Genomic DNA, 21,032 nt, shown 5'->3' with positions numbered 1-21,032 from the left:
TTTTGAGTGTTTGATTTTGCAACCTTAGTGTTGTGTGTAACTTCCTAAGGTCAGGTCTACACTATAAACTTGTATAACTATGTCACTTAGGGGTGTGAAAAATACACACCCCTGTGCGATGCATTTATACTGACCTAATTGCTGGTGTAGATAGTACTATGTTGAGGGGAGAGCTTCTCTCCTCAACATAGCTACCGCCTCTTACGGAGGTGGATTAACTACACTGATGGGAGAGAAGCCCTCCAGTCAGAGTTGTAGCATCTTCACTAAAGCAGCACCAGGGTACTGCAGTCTGATAGAAGGCAAACATAGTGGCCACTGGATGACTAGTTTTCTGTTCCCTGAGTGAATCAGGAACCTGCTAGAACCAATTAAGAATTTACTAGAATCAGTCATCGCTGGCAGACTAATCAGGACACCTGGTTTAAAAAGGACCTCATTTCAGTTAGTTGAGGGCATGCTGTTGCTGGAGGACAAGTGTTATCAGGCTTCAGGAGGAAGATTCTGCAGTGAGGATAAAGGTGCTGGGGGGAAGCCATGGGGAAGTAGCCCAGGGAGTTGTAGCTGTCACGCAGCTGATACAGGAGACAGCCGTTAGCCACAGGGCCCTGAGCTGGAACCTGGTGTAGAGGGCGGGCCCGGGTTCCCCCCATCCCCCTCAATTCCTGATTGGACACAGGAGGAACTGACCTGGTCTGTGAGCAACACCAGAAGGGAAGGTCTAATTTGGAAAGGGATCTGGCCTGTCCCCAACCCACTAGGTGGGACAACAGAAATTGTTCTTCGTTTTCCCCATGCTGGCCAGTGATGAGGGCAGCTGTGAACCTCTGAGGTGAGCAAATCCGCCAGAAAGCACAGGACCTGCCAAGGCAGAGGAGGAACTTTGTTACAATAGGCAAACTGAAAAAACAAATTCCATCTTGTGGAATCATATTAACCCCTTTAACAGCAGGATTGGAACCCCTACCTCCACAGCACAGACCTCTGCTAAACAGAGTGACTGTTAACAGTAGAAGGTTCCCTCCTCTTTGTGGACCAGCCCTAGAGGAGAATGAGTGAGGTGGGTTTCACAGCTATTTGCTGACATCAGAGGAACGTAGATATTTGGGAATCCTGGGTTTAATTCCAGGTTCTGTAGTGTGCACAGACCCTTCTGCCTATGTTCCCATCTTAGTCTCTCACCCCGAGGCTCCTTGTCATCTGGGTATTGGAAACAGCTAAACAGTTTTCACTGAAACTCCGATCTGCTGGGCAGACAGGCAGCATGGTAAATTTTCAGCCCAAGCAATTGAAGTGTCTGTCAAGCTTAATTATAGGTATTGACTCAAATAATGGTCTACTCCTGGGTTTCTTGCACCTTCCTCTGAAATATTTGGCACTGGCAGAGAAAAGATACTGGACTAGATGGACCATTGGCTTGATGCCGTGTGGTAATTCTAATGTCCCTTATGAGGGCTTCTCTTTTTAACACAATGCCACCATATTAGAGTAAAAAATTTTCCCATCTGTAAAATTTTCTTTTTTGGGACATTGCACAGAGTATGCTCAACCACTGGTAGGGGGAATCGTTGGCACACTTCATCAGAGATCAACCTTTAAACCAGAAGAAGGAAAAGAAGCAAGCTATGCTGATGTGGATCCTTACAACTCACCTGTACAAGAAGTTTATCATGCTTACGCTGAACCATTACCTGTCACTGGACCAGAATATGCAACCCCAATAATCATGGACATGTCAGGTCATCCCACTGCACCTCTTGGTGTCTCTTCTATTTCTACTTTCAAGACTACAGCGAACCAAGCCCCTCCCACAGTAGGAACTTGCAATAAACTCTTAGCTAGGACAGATAGCTCATCATCTGCACATGCACTGTATGATACACCAAAGGGGATGCCTGGACCGGGTTCCTCAGTTGAACTGGTGTATCAGGTACCACAGAGCATGCCACATTTCACAGGAAGTTGAGAACTGAGGTAAGTCATGAATGACCTAGGAGGTAGCAAATGTGAGTTCTTAAAATGGCTGTTTTGAATCCCATTGAATTTTTTTTGTATTGTAAGTTGTTGTAACATGGAGTTGCACAAAAATGTGATAGTGGAGGTCCAGGAAACTAACGATCCTGCCATTTCTTTGAGGGTATATACATATGATGTACTTGCTGTTCAGAAATCATGGACACCCAGTTTACTACTGTACATCAGACAGAGGAGCTCCCTAAGATGAACTTCAGAGATTGATAGTCAGCGGAAAGATTGTCATGGTGCATGGAGAGGAATGATACATTTCTATAGCCTGAGAGCCAATAATTTAGACCTTGCTGAAGGTACATGTGAATTTCAGAAACAGTAAGAGATTCAAGCCCTCAGTTGCACCCAACATCTAGCTTTTCCCCCCAGAGAACTTCAAAAACGCTTAATGTTTCTGGGACTGCTGTAACTGAACCCTAGGACAAAACTCCCAGTGACTTTATTGGAAGCAGGATCACCACTCCAGAGTTAATTTTTCTACTGTTTTTAGCTTCCTTTAAAAAACCCCACCATCCAGATCACCTAGTCTGGCCACAGGACCTCACCCCTGATCTTTTCTAGGGATAATTTCTCTGTACAGTCAAACAGACTAGTATGATCAGTGTTCTTAACAATAGTTACTTGGGAGTTTAAGTGAGACTACTGAATAATCCTCTGAGGTTCCCAATGTGGCTGGCAACTTGGTCATTCTTTGAGAGAAGAGAGTGACTTTTTTTAAACACTTGTACTGGTTTTAATGAGTAGGCAAGTACTGCTGAGAGCTTTTTAAGGGACAGGTTTAAAGCTTGTGCACAAACATTTCAGGGTATTGTAGGTGCATTTGGTCCTCTAGACTGATGGTTATTTTTACCCTTCATTCTAGAGATGAACAGAGTCTTAAACTAATTGAGATTTGTTTTAAAGTGTGCAACTGTTTAGAAGCCACTATATAACCCATTGGAGTCGTCATATACTTGATTAATTCTAAAATAAAAATACTGCGGGGAAAGTTGAAACGAAACAAAGCTGTGCTGAATTTCACATTAGTCTACTTACAAAGCACCATAGCCTTGTTTAACCTTGCCAAATGAAAACTTCTCTGGTTGCTGTTTAAAAAAACACAACACTAAACAAATGGGGAAAGTGAAATTGCACCATCTAATGGCACTGTGAGAATTTATAAATGTGATATCCTTGCATGCCCAGTTTTATGGACTTTTCTGTTGACAGATGAGCCTTGTTGATTGTCCAAGGCCTGTATAACAACTAAATATAATTTGATGACTGTACCAATCCCATTCTTGCTGCAAATTTACTCTGCCTTGATATTTAGTTTTTACAACAATGTGATACATAACTTATTTTTCTCCTGGTACTAATCACATTTGTGATTTTGGAATTACGTACACTGTGTTAAGGCCTGATCCTGCAAACGCTTACTCATGTGACTAGAGTTTTGTGGGATTGGTCTCTAAATGTGAATATTTTAAGTCTCAGCCTTCTGCTAAAAGTTTCACTTACTAGGCTGTTTAATGGAAGGATTACATAAATGTGTTTAAAATTCCATCTGTGGTATTTTCCTAAATGTATTTATTTGGAGACTCTGTATCTGACAAACTTACTCTTCTGGATAAAAAAAAATTGTTACGCTACCTAAGGGCAATGTATGCACATAAACTGTCACTTTTTTTAAAGTAACCAGCTGCAGTACGAAAGCAGGGTCTATGGGTACCCCAGCCATAGCACATAAGGCAGATCAGAATTTCAGTAGAAAAATATCTAGAAGCAAAATCCCTCCAGTGCAGTAAGAGTTTGTTTATAGAACAATACAGTGATGAAAAAAGCCAAAATATAATTTTCTTTCCAGGTTTACCAAAGCTTAGTTTATGCATGAAATGTCTGTGTTACAAGATAAAAGGTTTATATTAAGCCAAACTTGAGCTAATGGCCTGTACTGTAAGATGCATAGTCCCATGTACAGTAAAACCAGAGATTAATGGATACAAAAAAACCCTTGTAATATTTTTTGTTTGGTATGAAACTGGCTATTCTCCCAGAATGTACTGTCTTACCTCAGCCGTTACTGTATTTGTATATATTGCTAGACTTTAGATTGTATAAATAGTGAGATTATGTATTTTGAATAAATTGTACATATGTATCATGTTCAGGAATGATTGCTATAGGATGTGTAAGAGTTCTACACAGTCTAAAACTAGAATCTCTTGAGGGTGGAGTCTATTTCTGGCCTACAGCTCCTCCATTCTTTGTAGGAGTCAAGGATGCTATTGGGACATGTATTAACTTTTTGGTGAATCTAGTTCTTCCATGATATGTTTAACAAGAGAGGGCTGGGACCAGGGGACATGAAGACAAACTGTTTTTACTAACTTCATTTATCCTGCTTTAAAACAATTTAGGGGAAAGGCTTGTGCCACCAGGATTATTATAGTTGCTATCTAAAATTAATTCCTAGCCTAATTATTCTTTTATGTGTATATAAACACTGACCTTAAGCGATTCCTTCCAGTGTGCAAAATTCCTAATGGGTTTGAGTAGCTTAGAGTTTCCTTACTTGAAAAGAACAAACCTGTATTTACATTGTGATTGAAAAATTTTAGCCTCACGATTCTGGCAGCATATTTGTTCACACAATTTAGAAAACTCCAGGGCATACTCATTGCGAAAGATTAAGTCTTTCAATTATTTTTTCCCTTTCTAAAAAGATATCTGTTCTTCGCAAGATTCTGTTAAGTCTTCTCTTAAGATAATCATTGTCAGAATCTTGGGCATTCTCCAGTGGCTGAGAAACAGGTGTCTTCTCTTTCAACATGTGCCACTTCTCTATTTCAGCTCTTGTATTACGCAGGTGTTCCTAAAAGGAGAATACATATTAGATGTGCAGAGTCTATTTGCCTCATTTCAGAGCCTTCTCTCAGGGAGCAGACATGACTCATACTTAAGCACTAGTAACCAAGGTAATTTGACAGTTAATCAGAGGGTTTCCTTTGTGAAGTGAGACAACTGGTCCAGGATGCTAATATTAGTAATCCTACAACCTAGTCTCAAGCCAGAGCCTTCTGCCACTCCAAAGCAATCATCCTCAAAGTTAACAATGACTTTGCATCACTATTCTTTTATAGTGGGGATATTAGCTAGTACTGCAAAGGCTGATCAACATACATCTGGTCTAGGATCACTGAAGAAGTCCCAAGGGAATAGCCTGCCAGGTCACATGTGCAGCAAAATAATAGAAAAGCTCAGACTATTACTGCATCCACCACACTGGTATCGGAGCACGTGGAGTTCACCCTAAAAGATGTATTTGCATAGCATTCACCTTGCAGTGTCGGCCACCGACCCATTAGAACAGACTTTGATTTCCAGTGGTTGTGGCATGCTATGCGCATTCTTTATTACTTCGCAACCCCGCCTTCACCAAAACATTGCACCCTTGTGACTGACCTGTACTTCTGCTAGTTTTGACTGTGCTGCTTCAACTTTGTATTTCAGATTCTCCACATCTTCCTAGTAGAAAATAAAAATAACAGTTTTCAAGTACACTGTCGGTGGATAATCCCATTGACAGAGTACGGCAGCTCATGGCAATGGTGTGGGGCAGAAATGTACCAGCATTTCTACAGATTAAATACCAAAATGAGTTTTGAAAGGAAGCATCCAGCTGTTATTGGAATATCCACACCCCACTGCCTGTAGAGGGATGGAAAAGCCATGCTGTACACACACAAGTTTTCTTGGTACCTTCTGCAGTCACTGAAAAGCAAATAGTAGTGCTTACAGTGTAGTCCCAGGCCACAAATGATCTGCACCACTATTTATTACTCCTCTCTAGAGAGGAGTAATAAAGGTTTTTCATGCAGAAGAAAAAATGCTACCAATCCATAACTTTGTCAGCCTCAAAGTTCTCCTCTACAATTCTACGTTAAGGCTGCAGCTTCATCTGAGCTACCCAAATAGGATCAGATTTATTTTTAAACTAGAAAATTCTTGAAAGCTGTGAAAAGGACTTGCACAGCCTCTGCCAAGCAGTTTTACCATCATCCCTTACAAAAGGCAGTAGTCTTAACATGCAAGCTTTGGAATAGTGAGTGGAGAAACAGGTCTTCAATCCTTGCACCTTCTATCATGCCACCGCTAAGTACAGTAACCCACTTGTTTCTGCACTCCCACTGCCCCCTAATCATCAAACACCCAAAACCGTTCCATACACTGGACTTGTATCCCAAATTTTATTTCTTTAGAAAGACAAGGGACTTGAGGAGTGGTTATCCAAGATGGCTTATGGACAGTAAGATAACAGAACTTACTTCTGCTTGCTGTACTCTACGTTCCACTTCCTGTATCCGTTGTTTACAAGACTCTCTCTCCAGCCTGGAAGACAAACACATTATGCTCCCGATTTCTGATTATCAGAACCCCTTTATGGAATTACAGCCTTCTAAATAAATTGGTGTTGACAGGCAGGAGGACAAGGGAATGATTTAGTACAATACAAATTCTTAAATGAACATAAGCTTACGCTAAACTCTTTAGAGAAGTGAATTAGTTTTTTTTTTGGGTTGATCCAAGAATATCAGTGGTTTTAAGCCACAACGAAATCAATGTATCTTAACCAGCAGCTATAAGAACAGGCAAACTGCTTCTTAGATAAGGTTCAAAGGCCATTTAGTACACTCAACCAGACCCTGCATGCTTGCCACCACTGTCAATGGGAGTTATGCATAAGGATCATGTTCACTTTTAAATAGCAGGTATAATTCCAATTAGCACTGGGCATGGAACTCAGATCAGTCCAAACACTCGTTATTTGAGTTACTGACAAAAGTCTAAGTAAATGCAATGCCATTCAACTCTGTGCTGAGCCTTGGGAGCACTGCTTGAATATGCACATTAACTGAGCATGCACTTATTAGGCATTCCAAGAGCTCAACAACTAGGCAACCTCTTCTGAGACAGGCACAGTGAAATCAATGGGAGTTATATGCAGCAACTTGCTTGCACCTACAATTTGGCCCTTAACCTTTTGTATCTGTGACAAAAAAGAAACACCATTTTAAAAAAACAAACAAACAAACAAATACAGCCTTGTGACATTTCCTATCTTCCAGTATAAAGCATACACTAATAGCGGTTAAACTCCTCCCCCCTGCTGAATGTTAGGACTGTTCAGACTTAACTGGAATGCAGCATTCAGACATCAATTCAATACGGAGATTATGCAAAAGGAACTATTTCTTCACACAATGCAGTCAGTCTGTGGAACTCCCTGACAGAGGATTTTGTGAAGGCCACGACTATAACAGGGTTCAAAAAAGAACTAGATATATTCATGGAGGAGAAGTCCATCAATGGCTATCGGCCAGGATGGTGTCCCTAGCCTGTTTGCCAGAAGCTGGGAATGGGCAACAGGGAATGGATCACTTGAGGATTACCTGTTCTGCTCATTCCCTCTGGGGCACCTGGCATTGGCCACTGTAGGAAGACAGGGTACTGGGCTAGATGGACCTTTGGTCTGACCTACTATGGCTGTTCTTATGTTAAGCTTCCCAGTCCTCAAATGGGGAGGAGGGGGGGAGTTTTGGCTTAAGTTTCAGCTTACCATTATGCCACAGTCCTACTCTAGTCATGTTGTGTTTATACAGCACAAAGTTGCAGTTAAAAAGATTCCACCCCCCTCAGAGGAAACCAACAGGTTTAGAGAATTACCTTATTCCCTGTTTCTGAGGCAGTTGGGCAATGGAATGTTTTAACGTCTTTAGCTCTTTTGTAAGTGCCTGAAGTTCAGCCCTCTCTTGCTGTTGGACATGCTGCAGTTTCACAGGGTTCAGCTGCCCAAGCACAGCTTTTGAGGGTAACGCTTCGACAGCGGCAGGATCCATTTCCTTTCCCAGGACGGCTCTTGCAAGTTGGACTGTTCTATCATAAGACGTTTTCTGAAGTGAAGGCAGAAAGTCAGTGTTTCATTAACAGCGAAAAAAATCAGATGGAAAGTTATTGCACAAGTCAACAGGTTTCATGTTAGAATACAGATATACATTCTTGGTTAAAAAATACTAGTAGAGTAAAACACTCCAGGAAAACTGGTACTAATAGGTCTAATCCAAGCCATTATGTAGGATGTAGGCTTGTTTCATAACCGCGTAGGTAAACTCAGATGTTTTGTGTTACTGTACACAATCTTACCCGATTTACCAAGATACATTAAGAACAAATAATTAGCAGGATTTTTTACACAAAATGCTTTATAGATGTTAATTAGCTAAAGCCTCATGCCACTTTTGTGAAGTAGGCGAACGCTGTATAGCTCTTCGCCCACCTCTGGAGTGGAACATTGCACCAGTTTAATAGCAGCACTTCTTAACTGTTTAGGGAAAGTTACTAAAATTAGAACTTGCTCAGGACACTAAGCTAAGACTCCTACTGGTGTAAAGAGAGTCTGAAGATTTTTAATGACCACAAACAGTCAGGTCTTTGTTATAATGTCTCATCTGAAAAGCAGCATCTCCAGCAGCATAAAGGTCTCTAGTACCATGCTTTATCATTGGTTCACTAGCAACCAATTCAGAAGAAGAGTGCCACTTCTGAATCAGTAACATTACTTCCTGCATCATCTGGGTATTTCTAGAAGACTTCCCATATCTAAGTTCTGATGCTGCATAACTTATGAAATACAAAGATCACAGCACACCCACACAAGAATTCTTCGTATCCTTTAAGCCACCCGCACTCGCAGCCACAACTCCTTCTAGGGTCCCTGAATCATAAGGCTCTCCAGAGAGCTGTCAGTGCTGATGCTCATTTTCTATAGGTTGCTGTTTAGTACCACAAGAAACTCTCACCCCCTGCACACACAGGAAGATATTCTGGGAATACAGAACATTAAACTACAAGGCCTATCTAGTCGATATAAAAACTATTACTTGAAGTGAAGAAAGGAAACAAAAAAATTGGCAGCGTTAATCTTGCATTGTAGTTTATACGTTGTGGGCCAGTTACCATTTGTACTATCTCTTTTTGCACTTTCTCTCGCTGTGCTAGCAGCAGCTCCTTTGTCTGAATCATGCTGGTTAGTTCCTTTTGTAGATGTAAATATTTTGCCTGTAAAAGAAGTTTTCATCTTAGTATCTCTCACACAGGTTCTTTAAGTACTATATAAAAATACGAAGCATTTCCAGCTCATGAAAAATTATTTTTTAAAAAATGCGGAGCGTGCAAAAATAGAGCAACTATTGGAGCTGGTTCCTCACCAGTCAGTATTGCACATGACTTTGCTTATATTGTTATACACATTTATAGAGCTATTCTTCATCAACATATCTCACCCTAGGATGGCCAGTATCTGTTTTTATTAAGATATGTAAATTATAAGCTTTATTTTTGTGTTACTGTACAAACACTATAGGACCCTTCCAAATCTATTCCAGCCTTGCAGCTTTTCAGGCCATTAGGTTCCCAAGTGATTTCAATAGGAAATTAGTTGGCAAGGTAATCCAAATTATTTAAACCAAAATGTTACAGGGACTAGTCTGTGTGACTGTGTGTAATACGCTGTTAGCAGAGTTAGGGCCAGGGTTCTCCAGCAATTAAAACAAGTAATTTCAGATTTTCAAAGCCATATATTTTGGAAATTTTTGATATGCATTATATTCATACAAAAAAGAGTGTTTTGTATTGTAATACTGAGGACTACAGCCAGCTGTGCAGGGGAAGTGGGGGACAGATGCTGAGCACTGAGCGCTAGAGCCAGGCCAGCTGTATGCAGAGGAGGTGGGAGACAGACACTGGGTACAGAGGGCTGGAGCCAGACCAGCTGTGTGCTGGGGGAAGGGAGCAGGAGTCAGCTGTGCAGGAGAGGTGGTGGACAGATGCTGGGCACTGAAAACCTAGAGCCAGCTGTGTGCTGGGAGGAGGGGTAGGAGCCAGCTATGTGCCAGGGGAGAGGTGCTGTGGATGCTCCCAAGAGCAGGCGTGAGCACCGTCTGCTCTGCAGCCTGGCGAGGGAGCCAGGTGCCCCGCTGTCAAGAAGCTCTGCGACGGTTTTGTCAAGCCCAGGACTGTGTGAGGAGGGGAGAAGTTGAAAGCAAGGCTCAACAGCAGCCAGCCCCCAGCCTCTGCCCTGGGGATGAGTTAACTGTCTCTAGGCAGAAATCGGGGAGGTATGCACATGACCATGCATGCCCCACCCATGTGTCAGAACTACCCCAGGCTCTTCCCTGTGCCTTATGGATGAGCCAGGTGTCTCCAGGCAGAAATCTGGAAGGGGGTGGAGCGGTGACCCTGCGTGCCCTAGCACCCTCTGATCAGCGATCCTAGAAATGAAGAGTCATTTCGGAAAAAACGCAGCAACAGCAGCAATTTCCAGAAAACACTGTCCCTAGTTGTGACCATACTAAGCCAGTAGGTTCATACTCTTACCATAACCTCAACCCTGTAGACATTGATCAAGCAGTTTAGAACCAGTTAGTTGCTTTCGCTCTTTCCCAAACTTATTCTCTCACCAGACTGACTGCCCTGGAGACCTCCATTACAGATGGAGCACCAGCAGTACAAGCTTCTCCAATTGCCCTGCTAATTTGCTTCACTTCTGACACATGGATCAGCATGGGGTATAAAAGGGTGCCCATTTAATCTCTCACCTCTTTTCTGAGACTACTAAAAAGGGGGCAAATCATACTCCTAGGGGAATTATGTGCCGAAACTTTAAAAATTCTGTGCACAGTATTTTAAAATTCTGCAAATTTTATTTGTCAAAGTAACATAATATAATCACACCAGTTTCAATTATTTCGGTAATTTGTTTCAAATGCCTGTCAGCAAGTATGTCAACAATGCAGACAACAAAAATGATTCCCCCCTAGGAGTAGAGACTTAATGAAATCCCTCTAACAACCCAATTCCAGTTGGGGGGTGCTGGAGAGGGCTGTGTGGGGCCCCCAGCTCCGAGACATACCCCCCCTCCCTCCCAGGGCCCAGGCACAGGCTCTGACCTGTGCACTCTGTCCCATGGGGGACAGGGTGCGGCCCTGGCCTTCCTCACCCTTTGCCAGAGCCAGGTCTCCCAGGCCCACAAGGATCAAGCCGGTCAGCCAGAGCATGCAGAGGATCCATCCTCGCCAGGCTGGCCAGCAGCCCCAATTCTGCGGGAAAACATGAAATTTTGCACAAACTCTACATTGCACAGTGGTGCAGAATTCCCTCAGGAGTAAAATTAGTACGAGGACACATGGTCTTGTGAGCTACCTGTCCACTGGCTACTGGATAGAGACCAAACAAACACTACTCGGGCAGCAGAGGGCACTTGAGCTACCCTAAGGGAAAAATTCCCAGTGACTGTGCAGGGGAACACACCAAGAGCGGAATGCATATGTGCAATCACTCAGAGAAGAACACAACTTTGTGGCAACAAAGTGATACTAGAGGTTTAGAATCTGGTTTCTGATTAAAAAACATGCACTATTACAGTGAGACCAATAGTTCCATGTGCCCTCTCCCTAGTTTATTTAGAAAAAAAAATGACAACTAAACAGATCCTTGTGATCCTTACATTTTAAGATGGAGGCTAAAATACAGACAGACCATCTTACCTTCAACTTCTGTGCTTGTTCTTGGTTTTTCATGTGTCGAAGAAATTCCATATCTTCTTTAGTGCATTGGTAGCCTTTTATTCTGTTAATCATCATGGATATATTCATCTCACTCAACCCTAGTCACGTACAGAAAAACAGTTCTCAAGGAACCAAAAGCTGACATCGAGGCTCACTACTGCCAAGTATCTGCATATGCCCCAAATCTTAGGTCAGATCCGGTGCCACTGTCTTGAATGGGAGTTAGTAGCATCAACTTCAATAGGTATAAGATTTAGCTCTTAAAGTGCTCTGACAATTATTAGGTGAGCAAAAAGTCACTTATTAGCATGGTAAAAACAGGAAGGGAGCTGTCTGCTTTGTAGTCCATAATACAATATTTCAAAGCAAAGACTTCCTTCCCAATCACTTATCAGGTGCAATAGAGGATGGCACTCGGAAAAACAGAGCAAAGGGAATTTTAAATGAAGATATCCCACTAATCTATCTTTAAAATCACAATAAAAAGTATGTTGCCAGTCTCAGACACCTCTTTTAGAAGCTGCAAAGATCATTAAAGAGCTTTAGGCCAATAAGCCACAAGATCAGAAATATTTTCAGTCTGTCATAACTTTTTGAGAGTGAGAGAAAGCAGAACTTCAAGTTTAACAGTTAATGTGCTCTAGCATGATAAATGGAATGAAGGATAGGTAGATAGATTGCAAACAGGAAAATGCTTCTAATAACAATCTATTAAAGCTGCAGATTTGTCTCCTTGGGAAGTGTTGGAAGACCTATAAATCATTTTAAACAAGGCTGGACAGCAAGAGAAATATATTGTGAAGAAACTGGCAAGAAGGGGTGAGGAAAGAAGAGAAGATAGAATTCCTGTTATCAATTCTCCAACTTCTATTATACACAGTGTTACAAAGATGTGAAAATACATGGGTTTGCGCATATCCCCATTCAATTTGGTGGGACGCTGCACAGCTGGTGCCTACCATTATTAAAGAAGCACTAGACACAGCTACTATGAAGGAAAGGCATCTCTTCTGTAGAAGCGTGGTCCATTACATAAAAAAGCTAAAATCAGAAAATGGGGACTTCATGATAGCACTTTTCCCACAGAGATTCAGGTACAAGGCCTCTGAATGGCAAAGGAGAATGAAAGTCATTTACTTAGTCCAGCGCTTGGTCAACTGATTTGATTTAGCTTACTTTTGTTTTGAGTTTGTTCTAGTTCTTTTGTATTAGTATTTGTTCTAACAAGGTATCCTGAGGACAGTAACAAGAAAGGCAGATTTAGTGCTCTCATTCACCCAGAGTTGCATATGTAACCTGGGTTTTAAAACAGTCTAAAGTTAGCTTGTAGCTATGAAAATAGGCACTATTAAAAATTAAATGAAAGTTATTGCACTACTGAAGTCTGAGGTCTTCACATCCATCCTAAATTTGCACAAGAATTGTGATACAATTTAGGAACATACGCATTAGCAAACTAATGGACAAGTGTGTCTAAACAGAAATAACTATACATACAATAAAACCAGTACTTGCCTTGAACGGGTATCTGACTTAGTCTTCTCCTGTTTGCTGAAGTAGTAGTGAAACACTTTGGTACTGGAGAATCTTCCAGAGGTTCAACTCTTTCTTGTAATTCTTGCTGTAAAGGGCACACCCAGAAATGTAAACCCTAAACAAAATATTCATAGAATATATAAAGAATATAAGCTTCTTTGCATGGCTGTTGAACAGATTGATAGAAGTCAGGAGCAGGTTTATATACAGGGATCCAACATACACGTGTTTTATCACACTGAGTGCTCCATCCTGTCTAAGGCCTGGTCTATACTAAGAAATTAGGTTGGTATGCCCCTAAGCGATGCAGTTAAACCAACCTTACCCCGGAAGTGACAGCACTAGGTTGATGGGAGAATTCTCCTGTCAACCTAGCTACTGCCTCCTTGGGAAGTGGATTACATATGCCAATAGGAGAACCCCTCCCACTGACGTAGGTATTATCTTCACTGAAGTGCTACAGCAGTGCAGCTGCAGATGTGTAGACAAGCCCTTAGATTAGTCAAAATGGGCTGTGGAAAGCAGAAAATAGCTATAAATGCCTTAATACAGGGGTGGGCAAATTTTTGCCCCAAAGCCACATCTGGGAATAGAAATTGTATGGCAGTCCATGAATGCTCAAAAGGTTGGGATTGGGGTAGAGGCTTGTGGTGGGGCCAGTAATGAGTTCAGGGTGCGGGAGGGGGCTCCGGCTGGGGGTGCAGACTCTGGGGTGGGGATGAGGAATATGGCATGTAGGAGGGTGCTCCAGGCTGGGACCAAGAGGTTTGGAGGGAGATCAGGGCTGGGGCAGGGGGAGAGGCTCGGGGTGCAAACTCCAGGCAGCGCTTACCTCAAGTGGCTCCCGGAAGCAGAGGCATATCTCTTCTCCAGCCCCTACGTGGAGGCACAGCCAGGTGGCTCTGCATGTTGCCCCGTCCGCAAGCACCGCCCCTGCAGCTCCCATTGGCTGCGGTCCCCGGCCAAAGGGGGCAGTGCTTGGGGCAGGGAAGTGAGCAGAGCAGAGCAGAAGCCCCTGCTTCCGGGAGCCAAGTGGTGCAGCCCCTGATGCTGCTGCCCTTCTGGAGCACCAGAGCAGGACAAGGCCTAGACCCTGCTCCCCAGCAGGAGCTCAAGGACTGGATTAAAATGGCTAGTAGGCCAGATGCAGCCCACGGAATGTAGTTTGCCCACCCCTGCCTTAGTAGTATGTTCCTGGGAAACATCACTTTTTCTTAGTGAATTATTCTTTCTTTAGGAGGTTTACCATTCTTAATTTTTGTTTTTAAAAAAAGACAGAGCTCCTATTTAAAGACAATCTGGGAAGTTACCATGGGCTTTGCGAATAGTTTTAGAGGCATTTATAAAAATAACATACACTTTCTAAACAACTATAGGCCCCAGTCCTGCAACTGGATTCGTGAAGGCAGATACTTAAACCCTACTGATTTCAACAGGGCACTGTGCAGATGTAAGGATTTGCCCACAAAAAGCCCTATTTAAGTAATTATACCTCCGCATGGGCACAAAGATCTGCCTGCGCAAGCTGAATGCAGGTTCAGAATCTAAACATGCAACAAACTCCTGAAGAACTGTGGTGTGGACTTCAAACACAATCTAAAGTATTTTATTTTAAAGTCTCTTCTTACTCCTAGCTATAAGTCTATGAGAGCGAGTGACAAATCCTAGCAGTCACCTTACAGTTAGTAGCCTGTTAAACCGTATAGTTTGTACTAAATTTAAAAGGGTAAATCCTGTAACTTAAGAGTGTAATACTTGGTTACAATAGACTGTGAGATGTTTACAACTCTATTTCAATCACTACAAACATTCAGGACTTTGAATTCAAATATGCCAGTTTCCTACTGAAACCAACTTGCTTTTGGATTAAAACTTTCTGATAAGCACACTAATAATAGGGAACTGAAAGTTAAACTTGGTCAAGATCCAGGTCTTGCTTTTATAAAAGGAACACTATCAACCTGACTGCTTTCAAAAAGTAACTAATTAAAAAAAAAAAAATATCTAGTTCCTAACATAGGATATATGCTGAGATTTTTTTTAAATCATTATTTTGATTTTTACTTTTTAAAAAGGTATTTTTCTGCTTCCATATTTATGTTTAAGTATATTTTCAATAAGGGATTAAAAATGACTACAAAAGAAAAGTGAAACTATACAACGTGCTGTCAAATGTACAAAACACTGTTGCTAATTTTTCATTAATAATAATTTTAAGTGTGTCATTTATTACTCTAGTAGTACAATCTTTTTGGACACAGTTTTCAAGTTGCCAATGTCCCTTTAAATTTGTGAGATAGCACAGTATGATTTTAATATTCAAAATACCACTATGCCTTTTCCTCAGCCCCTCTTCAAGTCTGACCTGATTTTAGTGTTCAGAATCTTGAACTTGGTAAACACAGTGTATCCCATCTGAGATCATGTAATCCCACCTTTAAAATGGTATACAGCACCAATCATTTAGTCTAGGAGTTTGAGAGAATATAAACTGCTCTAGAAAATACTGGATATTAGAGCTGGGGTAAAAAAGGGGGAACAACAATCAGAATAACCTTATTTTCAAGTATGGGTGCTATGGATTTTAGTGATATTCAACAATACTGAGTATTAATAGTAAAACTTCTCAACCATCTCACAAATCCCAAAGATGTGTACTGCATAGTGGTTCCACCTCTCAGCAGAGAAGCACTTCCACCAGGGATTGGATGGTACAAGTACTAAAACAAAACAGCCACCACTACCAAGAGAATGAAATCATCAGACTCAGTCCTTCAAGATCTTGATAACCAGGCTGGATCGATTTAAATCACAGTGGTTCAAATAACCAAATTTTAATTTAGTTGTGCATTTGTACTTTTTAGTCGTTTTCTTGAAGAAAAAGTTAATTCTCATTGTATGGTAACCATTAAAAGATATTGATTTGCAACTAAATATAGCTCGCTTTCTAAATTTGGCACTTCTTGCTAACCAGGAAGACAGTCTATATCTATACACATTTTATTTAAGCAATTATATAGCACAGCATTCATTTATTCAGATTTACAATTTTTAATGTTAAAAATGGTGAATAATGCGTTTCTTTTGCAGATTTTTTTTTTTTTTTACTAGTGGTTTCTGTCAAGCTGCTTATGGACTAGAAATTGGAACTCAATTAAAATTCAGTTAAATTCAAGTAAACCGCATTTTTAAATTGTTTTATTAAATAAAACTACCTTATATGTGTTAAGCTTACTTGCTTACACATTTGCTTTTAAAACTGATTTACTAAACAAAGTTAATCAATTGATAGATTGTTTCTAGTCACTATGGACCAGATTTTCAAAGGTATTTTATGTGGGATTTTCAAAAGTTCTTAAGCAGGTTACGGTGCTTAACAAATTAGTGGGAGTTAGACAACTAATGCATTTAGAAGGTTCTGAAAATCCCACTAGGTGCCTAGCTGCATCTTTAGATAATCTGGCCCCATGTGCTTCTACTAATTCTAAAATCTTGATCTGACCGTCTCCCACCAGGTTTTTATTTATAGACAAAAGAAAACAACTAACCTCTGGCACTGATAGAGATGATTTGCAAAGACTAAGATTACTGATAGGGTTTCAGTGTTACATAGTGAAACTTCATAGGTCACCAGAAAGGGAACTGTTTCAGTGTTTTCGACAGACATGCCCAAATGTCTGCAGAACTACTGGATTCCCATCCCCCCCCATCCCCCAAAGTTGCACGTTTATGATAGAGTTAAAACTGCAGGTAAATAATTTTATAAGACCATTATTTGCACAAGACACAATAGCAGCTCTAAAGTACCTGAAAGAAGACATCCTACCTCATCCTCAACTAGAGATGGTGCCACCTCCTTGCCATTTGCTGTATTGCCAGAGATGCCGTGGTTGTCGTCAGGCTGCTGTGTACACTGGCAAATGGAATCTTCTTTCCTAGTGTAAACCCATGCATTTGAGGCACGAGTCTTTACAGAAGTCTCCTCCCTCAACAGTTTCTCCAACACATCAGCAATCTGTAACTTAAGTGTATCACATTCTGAATGACTAGGTCCAACTACACCTGTTGAATGTCTCTCATTCAGTACTGTATGGTCCTTTAAAGCTTCTAGCAACAATTTCCCTTGCTGATTTGTGTAGAATGGGGTACGAGGAAGTTGTCTCCCTGTGGGAATAATATTGTCTTTAAAAGTTGTTATACTCCATTCTCCTAATTTGGGAATTTTTTTTGAAGAGTAATATTCTTCTCCCACGAAATCAGATGATTGAGATGGCAACAGTTGTAGGATCCCTGGCGCAGGAGTTCTTGAAGTTTGCAGACCAAGACTCAGAATGTTCTGAGGAGCTGAACAAAGGCTCTCACATTTGACTTCATTTTTTTTATGGTATTTCCCATTCTCTCTCTCTGTCATTTTAAGATTACTAATTTCACTGAGAATATTTTCAACTTCATCTTTATTCAGGGCAGTTTTAAAGAAACTTCCATCTAATTTCCTTGTCTCCATGTCTTCTCCCAGTCGCAAAAAACATCACATGTAGTCAAAGGAAAATGTGAAGAAAAAAAAATTAACTTTCTTTAACCCTCATAACACAAAAGATTAACAACAAAGTACTGAAAAGTCTCCTTTATAATATCCCAAGAAAGAAAAAAGTAAAAGTATAATTATTTTCATATAATTTGAGACAAAACTCCATCTGAAGTACAGTTCTACTCAGCAAAGATACTGTAAAAAGGCCACCTACTTATTCAACGGTTCTGCTCTACTTGTGTATTCAGAATCAAATCTATTTACTTAACTGACTAAAGTGTATAGCGTTGTTAGCCCTGCAAAGCCAGTACAACAGTGGAAAAGCTGGATTGTCTTCTGGCTCACTGATCAACAGATTTGTGGCCTTGATCACGGATACTAAATTTAAAATTGCCAATATTCTGATTGAAGAACATTTTGGCTCTGAGGTAATCTGGAAGAACCTGTCTTTGCTTTTAAATCCCCAGTATAAATTTGCACAACTTGTAGTTAGAAAAATCAACATGTTGCTCATAAAATGAGCATTTTAGCTTGAGTCTCTGAGAGTCGTTAAACAAGGAACCTCATGATGTCATTTTTACAGTCAATTTTCAAAGTAGAATTGCACTTGGAAGATCCTGAGAATATCCGAGCTGCAGACTTCCTGGATTCTCTGCCAGAGCAAGTAACATTGCGAAGAATTACAACAGGCAAGTGCCATGACCAATGCAACATTTTACTCCAGACATGTCAAAGGCTGTAATCACTGAGGACTCTGCAGGACAAGTTTGAATTCTGAGTTCCAGAGTGCATCTTTGAGGGTTAAAATAAAAAAATTAAAACCAAACATTTTGTATCTGCCCCGCCCCCCCCAGTTCTGTAAAATTTCTGCCTCCTCCAAAATGAAAGGGAAGTTAAAAAAAAAAAAAATCAAACCCAATATCTTTGGGCTTAAACTGTGAATGAGAGTTTCAGGCCAAAGGGAAAAGATGCAGAAAGTTGGGAGGCCCAGAAATAGGAGACTACAAGGGGTACAGCCTCCAGTGTAAGTTTCTTACAGTACAGCCATTACCTAAACTAACTAGTGGAGACACCACAAGTCTGCAGGCTTTGTCTGTTTAGGAATAGTCCTGATGCAGCCATCACTGTAGCTGCTCCAGTACTGATCCTGAAAAAATAGACAAGGGCAAGCCAGGGCTTGAACCAGCTGGGTTTGAAATCAGGGTTATCAAGGTTCCTCCCCCACTCTGAACTCTAGGGTACAGATGTGGGGACCTGCATGAAAACCTCCTAAGCTTACTTTTACCAGCTTAGGTTAAAACTTCCCCAAGGTACAAATTAATTTTATCTTTTGTCCTTGGAATAACCACTGCCACCACCAAACTGAGTTTACTGGGAAACGTAGTTTGGACACATCTTTCCCCCCAAAATCCTCCCAACCCTTGCACCCCACTTCTTGGGAAAGGTTTGGTAAAAATCCTCACCAATTTGCATAGGTGACCACAGACCCAAACCCTTGGATCTGAGAACAATGAAAAAGCATTCAGTTTTCTTACAAGAAGACCTTTAATAGAAATAGAAGTAAATAAGAGTAAAGGAATCACCCCTGTAAAATCAGGATGGTAGGTACCTTACAGGGTAATTAGATTCAAAACATAGAGAATCCCTCTAGGCAAAACTTTAAGTTACAAAAAAGACACACAGACAGAAATAGTCATTCTATTCAGCACAGTTCTTTTCTCAGCCATTTAAAGAAATCATAATCTAACGCATACCTAGCTAGATTACTTACTAAAAGTTCTAAGACTCCATTCCTGGTCTATCCCCGGCAAAAGCAGCATACCAACAGACACAGACCCTTTGTTTCTCTCCCTCCTCCCAGCTTTTGAAAGTATCTTGTCTCCTCAGTGGTCATTTTGGTCAGGTGCCAGCGAGGTTACCTTTAGCTTCTTAACCCTTTACAGGTGAGAGGAGCTTTCCCCTGGCCAGGAGGGATTTCAAAGGGGTTTACCCTTCCCTTTATATTTATGACAGGGGTAAATCATATATTAGTTTGGTGCTAACTCCAACTCATCCTTGGCCTTCTTTATAGGAAAGAAACTGTACTGGTTTAACAAAATTCATTTTAAATCAGTCCTGTTAAACCACTGCAAGCCCCCAACAAAGGTGAACTTCAACCAGTTTAGCACCCGCTTCGAACTAATTTAGTTAAACCTGGGGGGCTTGCCTACACAGAGCTGCACCCATTTAGCTAAAGGTGAGATTAAAGGAGGCAATGCAGCCTGGGGGCTAGAGCACAGGACTGGGCCTCAGGAGACCTGGGGTCTGCTCCTGGCTCTGCAAGGCCCTGTCCCTTCCTCTTCCTAGTTACCTCGACGCTTGCAGCGGTGTGTACCACACCCCGCGCACCAAGTACGGCTGGAAACAGCCGTGTGGACAGCAAGTCCCCTACGGGGCTCGCTACACACCCCAGCGGCGCCTCCCATCTACTCTGCTGGTTGCAGCAGCGGGGTGTCCCGCCCGGGGCCTGCCCCTGCCCCTGCCGCGCCCGCCCGCGCAGCCCCGGCCCCTCGGGCCTCAGGCTCTGGACCCAACCTCCCGGCAGGGCCGCTGGGGGGCCGCGGTCACTGCCAGGCCCCGAGGTCCCGCCCCGCTGCTGCAGCCAGCCCACCCCCGAGCGCCCCGTGACCCGACAGAACCAGTTCCACCCCAGCGCGAGTCTACACAGAGGCGCCTAATCCGAATTCAGGGAACTCGGGGGAAACGGCTGCGTCACGAGCCCCGGGCAGCTTCGCCGCGGCCCAGCGCCGGAGCCGCCGCCCGGGTGTCGGGGGGAGCGGGACACCCCCGGCGTTGGCTGGCCACCGCCCCGCCCCTTACCCGCCCCTTACCCGCTGCAGGCGGCCCGGGCCTCGTAACCTTTCCTGCCGCAGCGCCCGCCGCTCTTTCGAACCGCCGCTCCTCGGCTTCTCATTGCGCGGAACGACCAGCGCCAGCCGATTGGCCTGCTGCTGCTCCCGGCCCCTTGACTGGCTACCTCGCCAGCCAATCAGGGGCGAGCAGCCGTCCGCGCCCTCCGGGCTTGCGCGTTTGCGGGCACGCGCGGCGCGTTCCCACAGCCGTGAGCGCTGCTGGCGTCTGACGGAGACAGGGCAGGGAGGGGAAAGCTACTGCGGCCCTCGTTCCAGCTGGGCTCCTTGTAAACGCCCCCCGGCCCTGGGTCACACAAACCATCTTCTAGGCGGTGTGTGCGGTCCAGGCCCTTGAGGAAGGGGAGGAGAGAATTCTCTGTCCTGTATTTTCAGAGACAGTCATTGTAACTGGAGAATTATGCAAAAAGAAAAGGAGTACTTGTG

At 42.5% G+C, this 21,032-nt stretch overlaps 2 protein-coding genes across 5 annotated transcripts in view; one reads left to right on the top strand and one right to left on the bottom strand.

The window, feature by feature from the left end:
- The window catches only part of DCBLD2 (discoidin, CUB and LCCL domain containing 2), a 65,556-nt gene extending 61,392 nt beyond the window's left edge, over nt 1-4,164 (top strand). For both annotated transcript variants that reach the window (XM_084637443.1, XM_084637444.1), the window contains exon 15: nt 1,539-4,164. In XM_084637443.1, the coding sequence (XP_084493569.1) occupies nt 1,539-1,966 (428 nt within the window). In that variant the 3' untranslated portion in view covers nt 1,967-4,164. The remainder of the gene's footprint in view (nt 1-1,538) is intronic.
- A 142-nt stretch (nt 4,165-4,306) lies between these two features.
- LOC311525370 (uncharacterized protein) lies at nt 4,307-20,674 on the bottom strand. Of its 3 annotated transcripts, XM_084637472.1 has the most exons (10): nt 20,568-20,665; nt 19,161-19,240; nt 16,996-17,675; nt 13,149-13,284; nt 11,613-11,731; nt 9,025-9,126; nt 7,735-7,961; nt 6,336-6,399; nt 5,473-5,535; nt 4,307-4,882 (listed from the first exon to the last, which is right to left on the bottom strand). In XM_084637472.1, exons 1-10 carry the CDS (start codon nt 20,648-20,650, stop codon nt 4,685-4,687), a joined length of 1,752 nt encoding a protein of 583 aa, XP_084493598.1. In that variant the 5' UTR covers nt 20,651-20,665; the 3' UTR covers nt 4,307-4,684. The 3 variants fall into 3 exon arrangements, with proteins under 3 accessions (XP_084493598.1, XP_084493600.1, XP_084493599.1); XM_084637474.1 differs by lacking the exon at nt 19,161-19,240 and having other exon boundaries at nt 20,568-20,674; XM_084637473.1 differs by lacking the exons at nt 19,161-19,240; nt 20,568-20,665 and adding an exon at nt 19,469-20,274.
- Nucleotides 20,675-21,032: the final 358 nt, after the last annotated feature.

This window comes from Lepidochelys olivacea, assembly GCF_965140295.1.
Source record: "Lepidochelys olivacea isolate rLepOli2 genome assembly, chromosome: 1".
Lineage (NCBI taxonomy): Eukaryota > Metazoa > Chordata > Testudines > Cheloniidae > Lepidochelys > Lepidochelys olivacea.
This window is presented reverse-complemented; position numbering and strand designations above follow the sequence as displayed.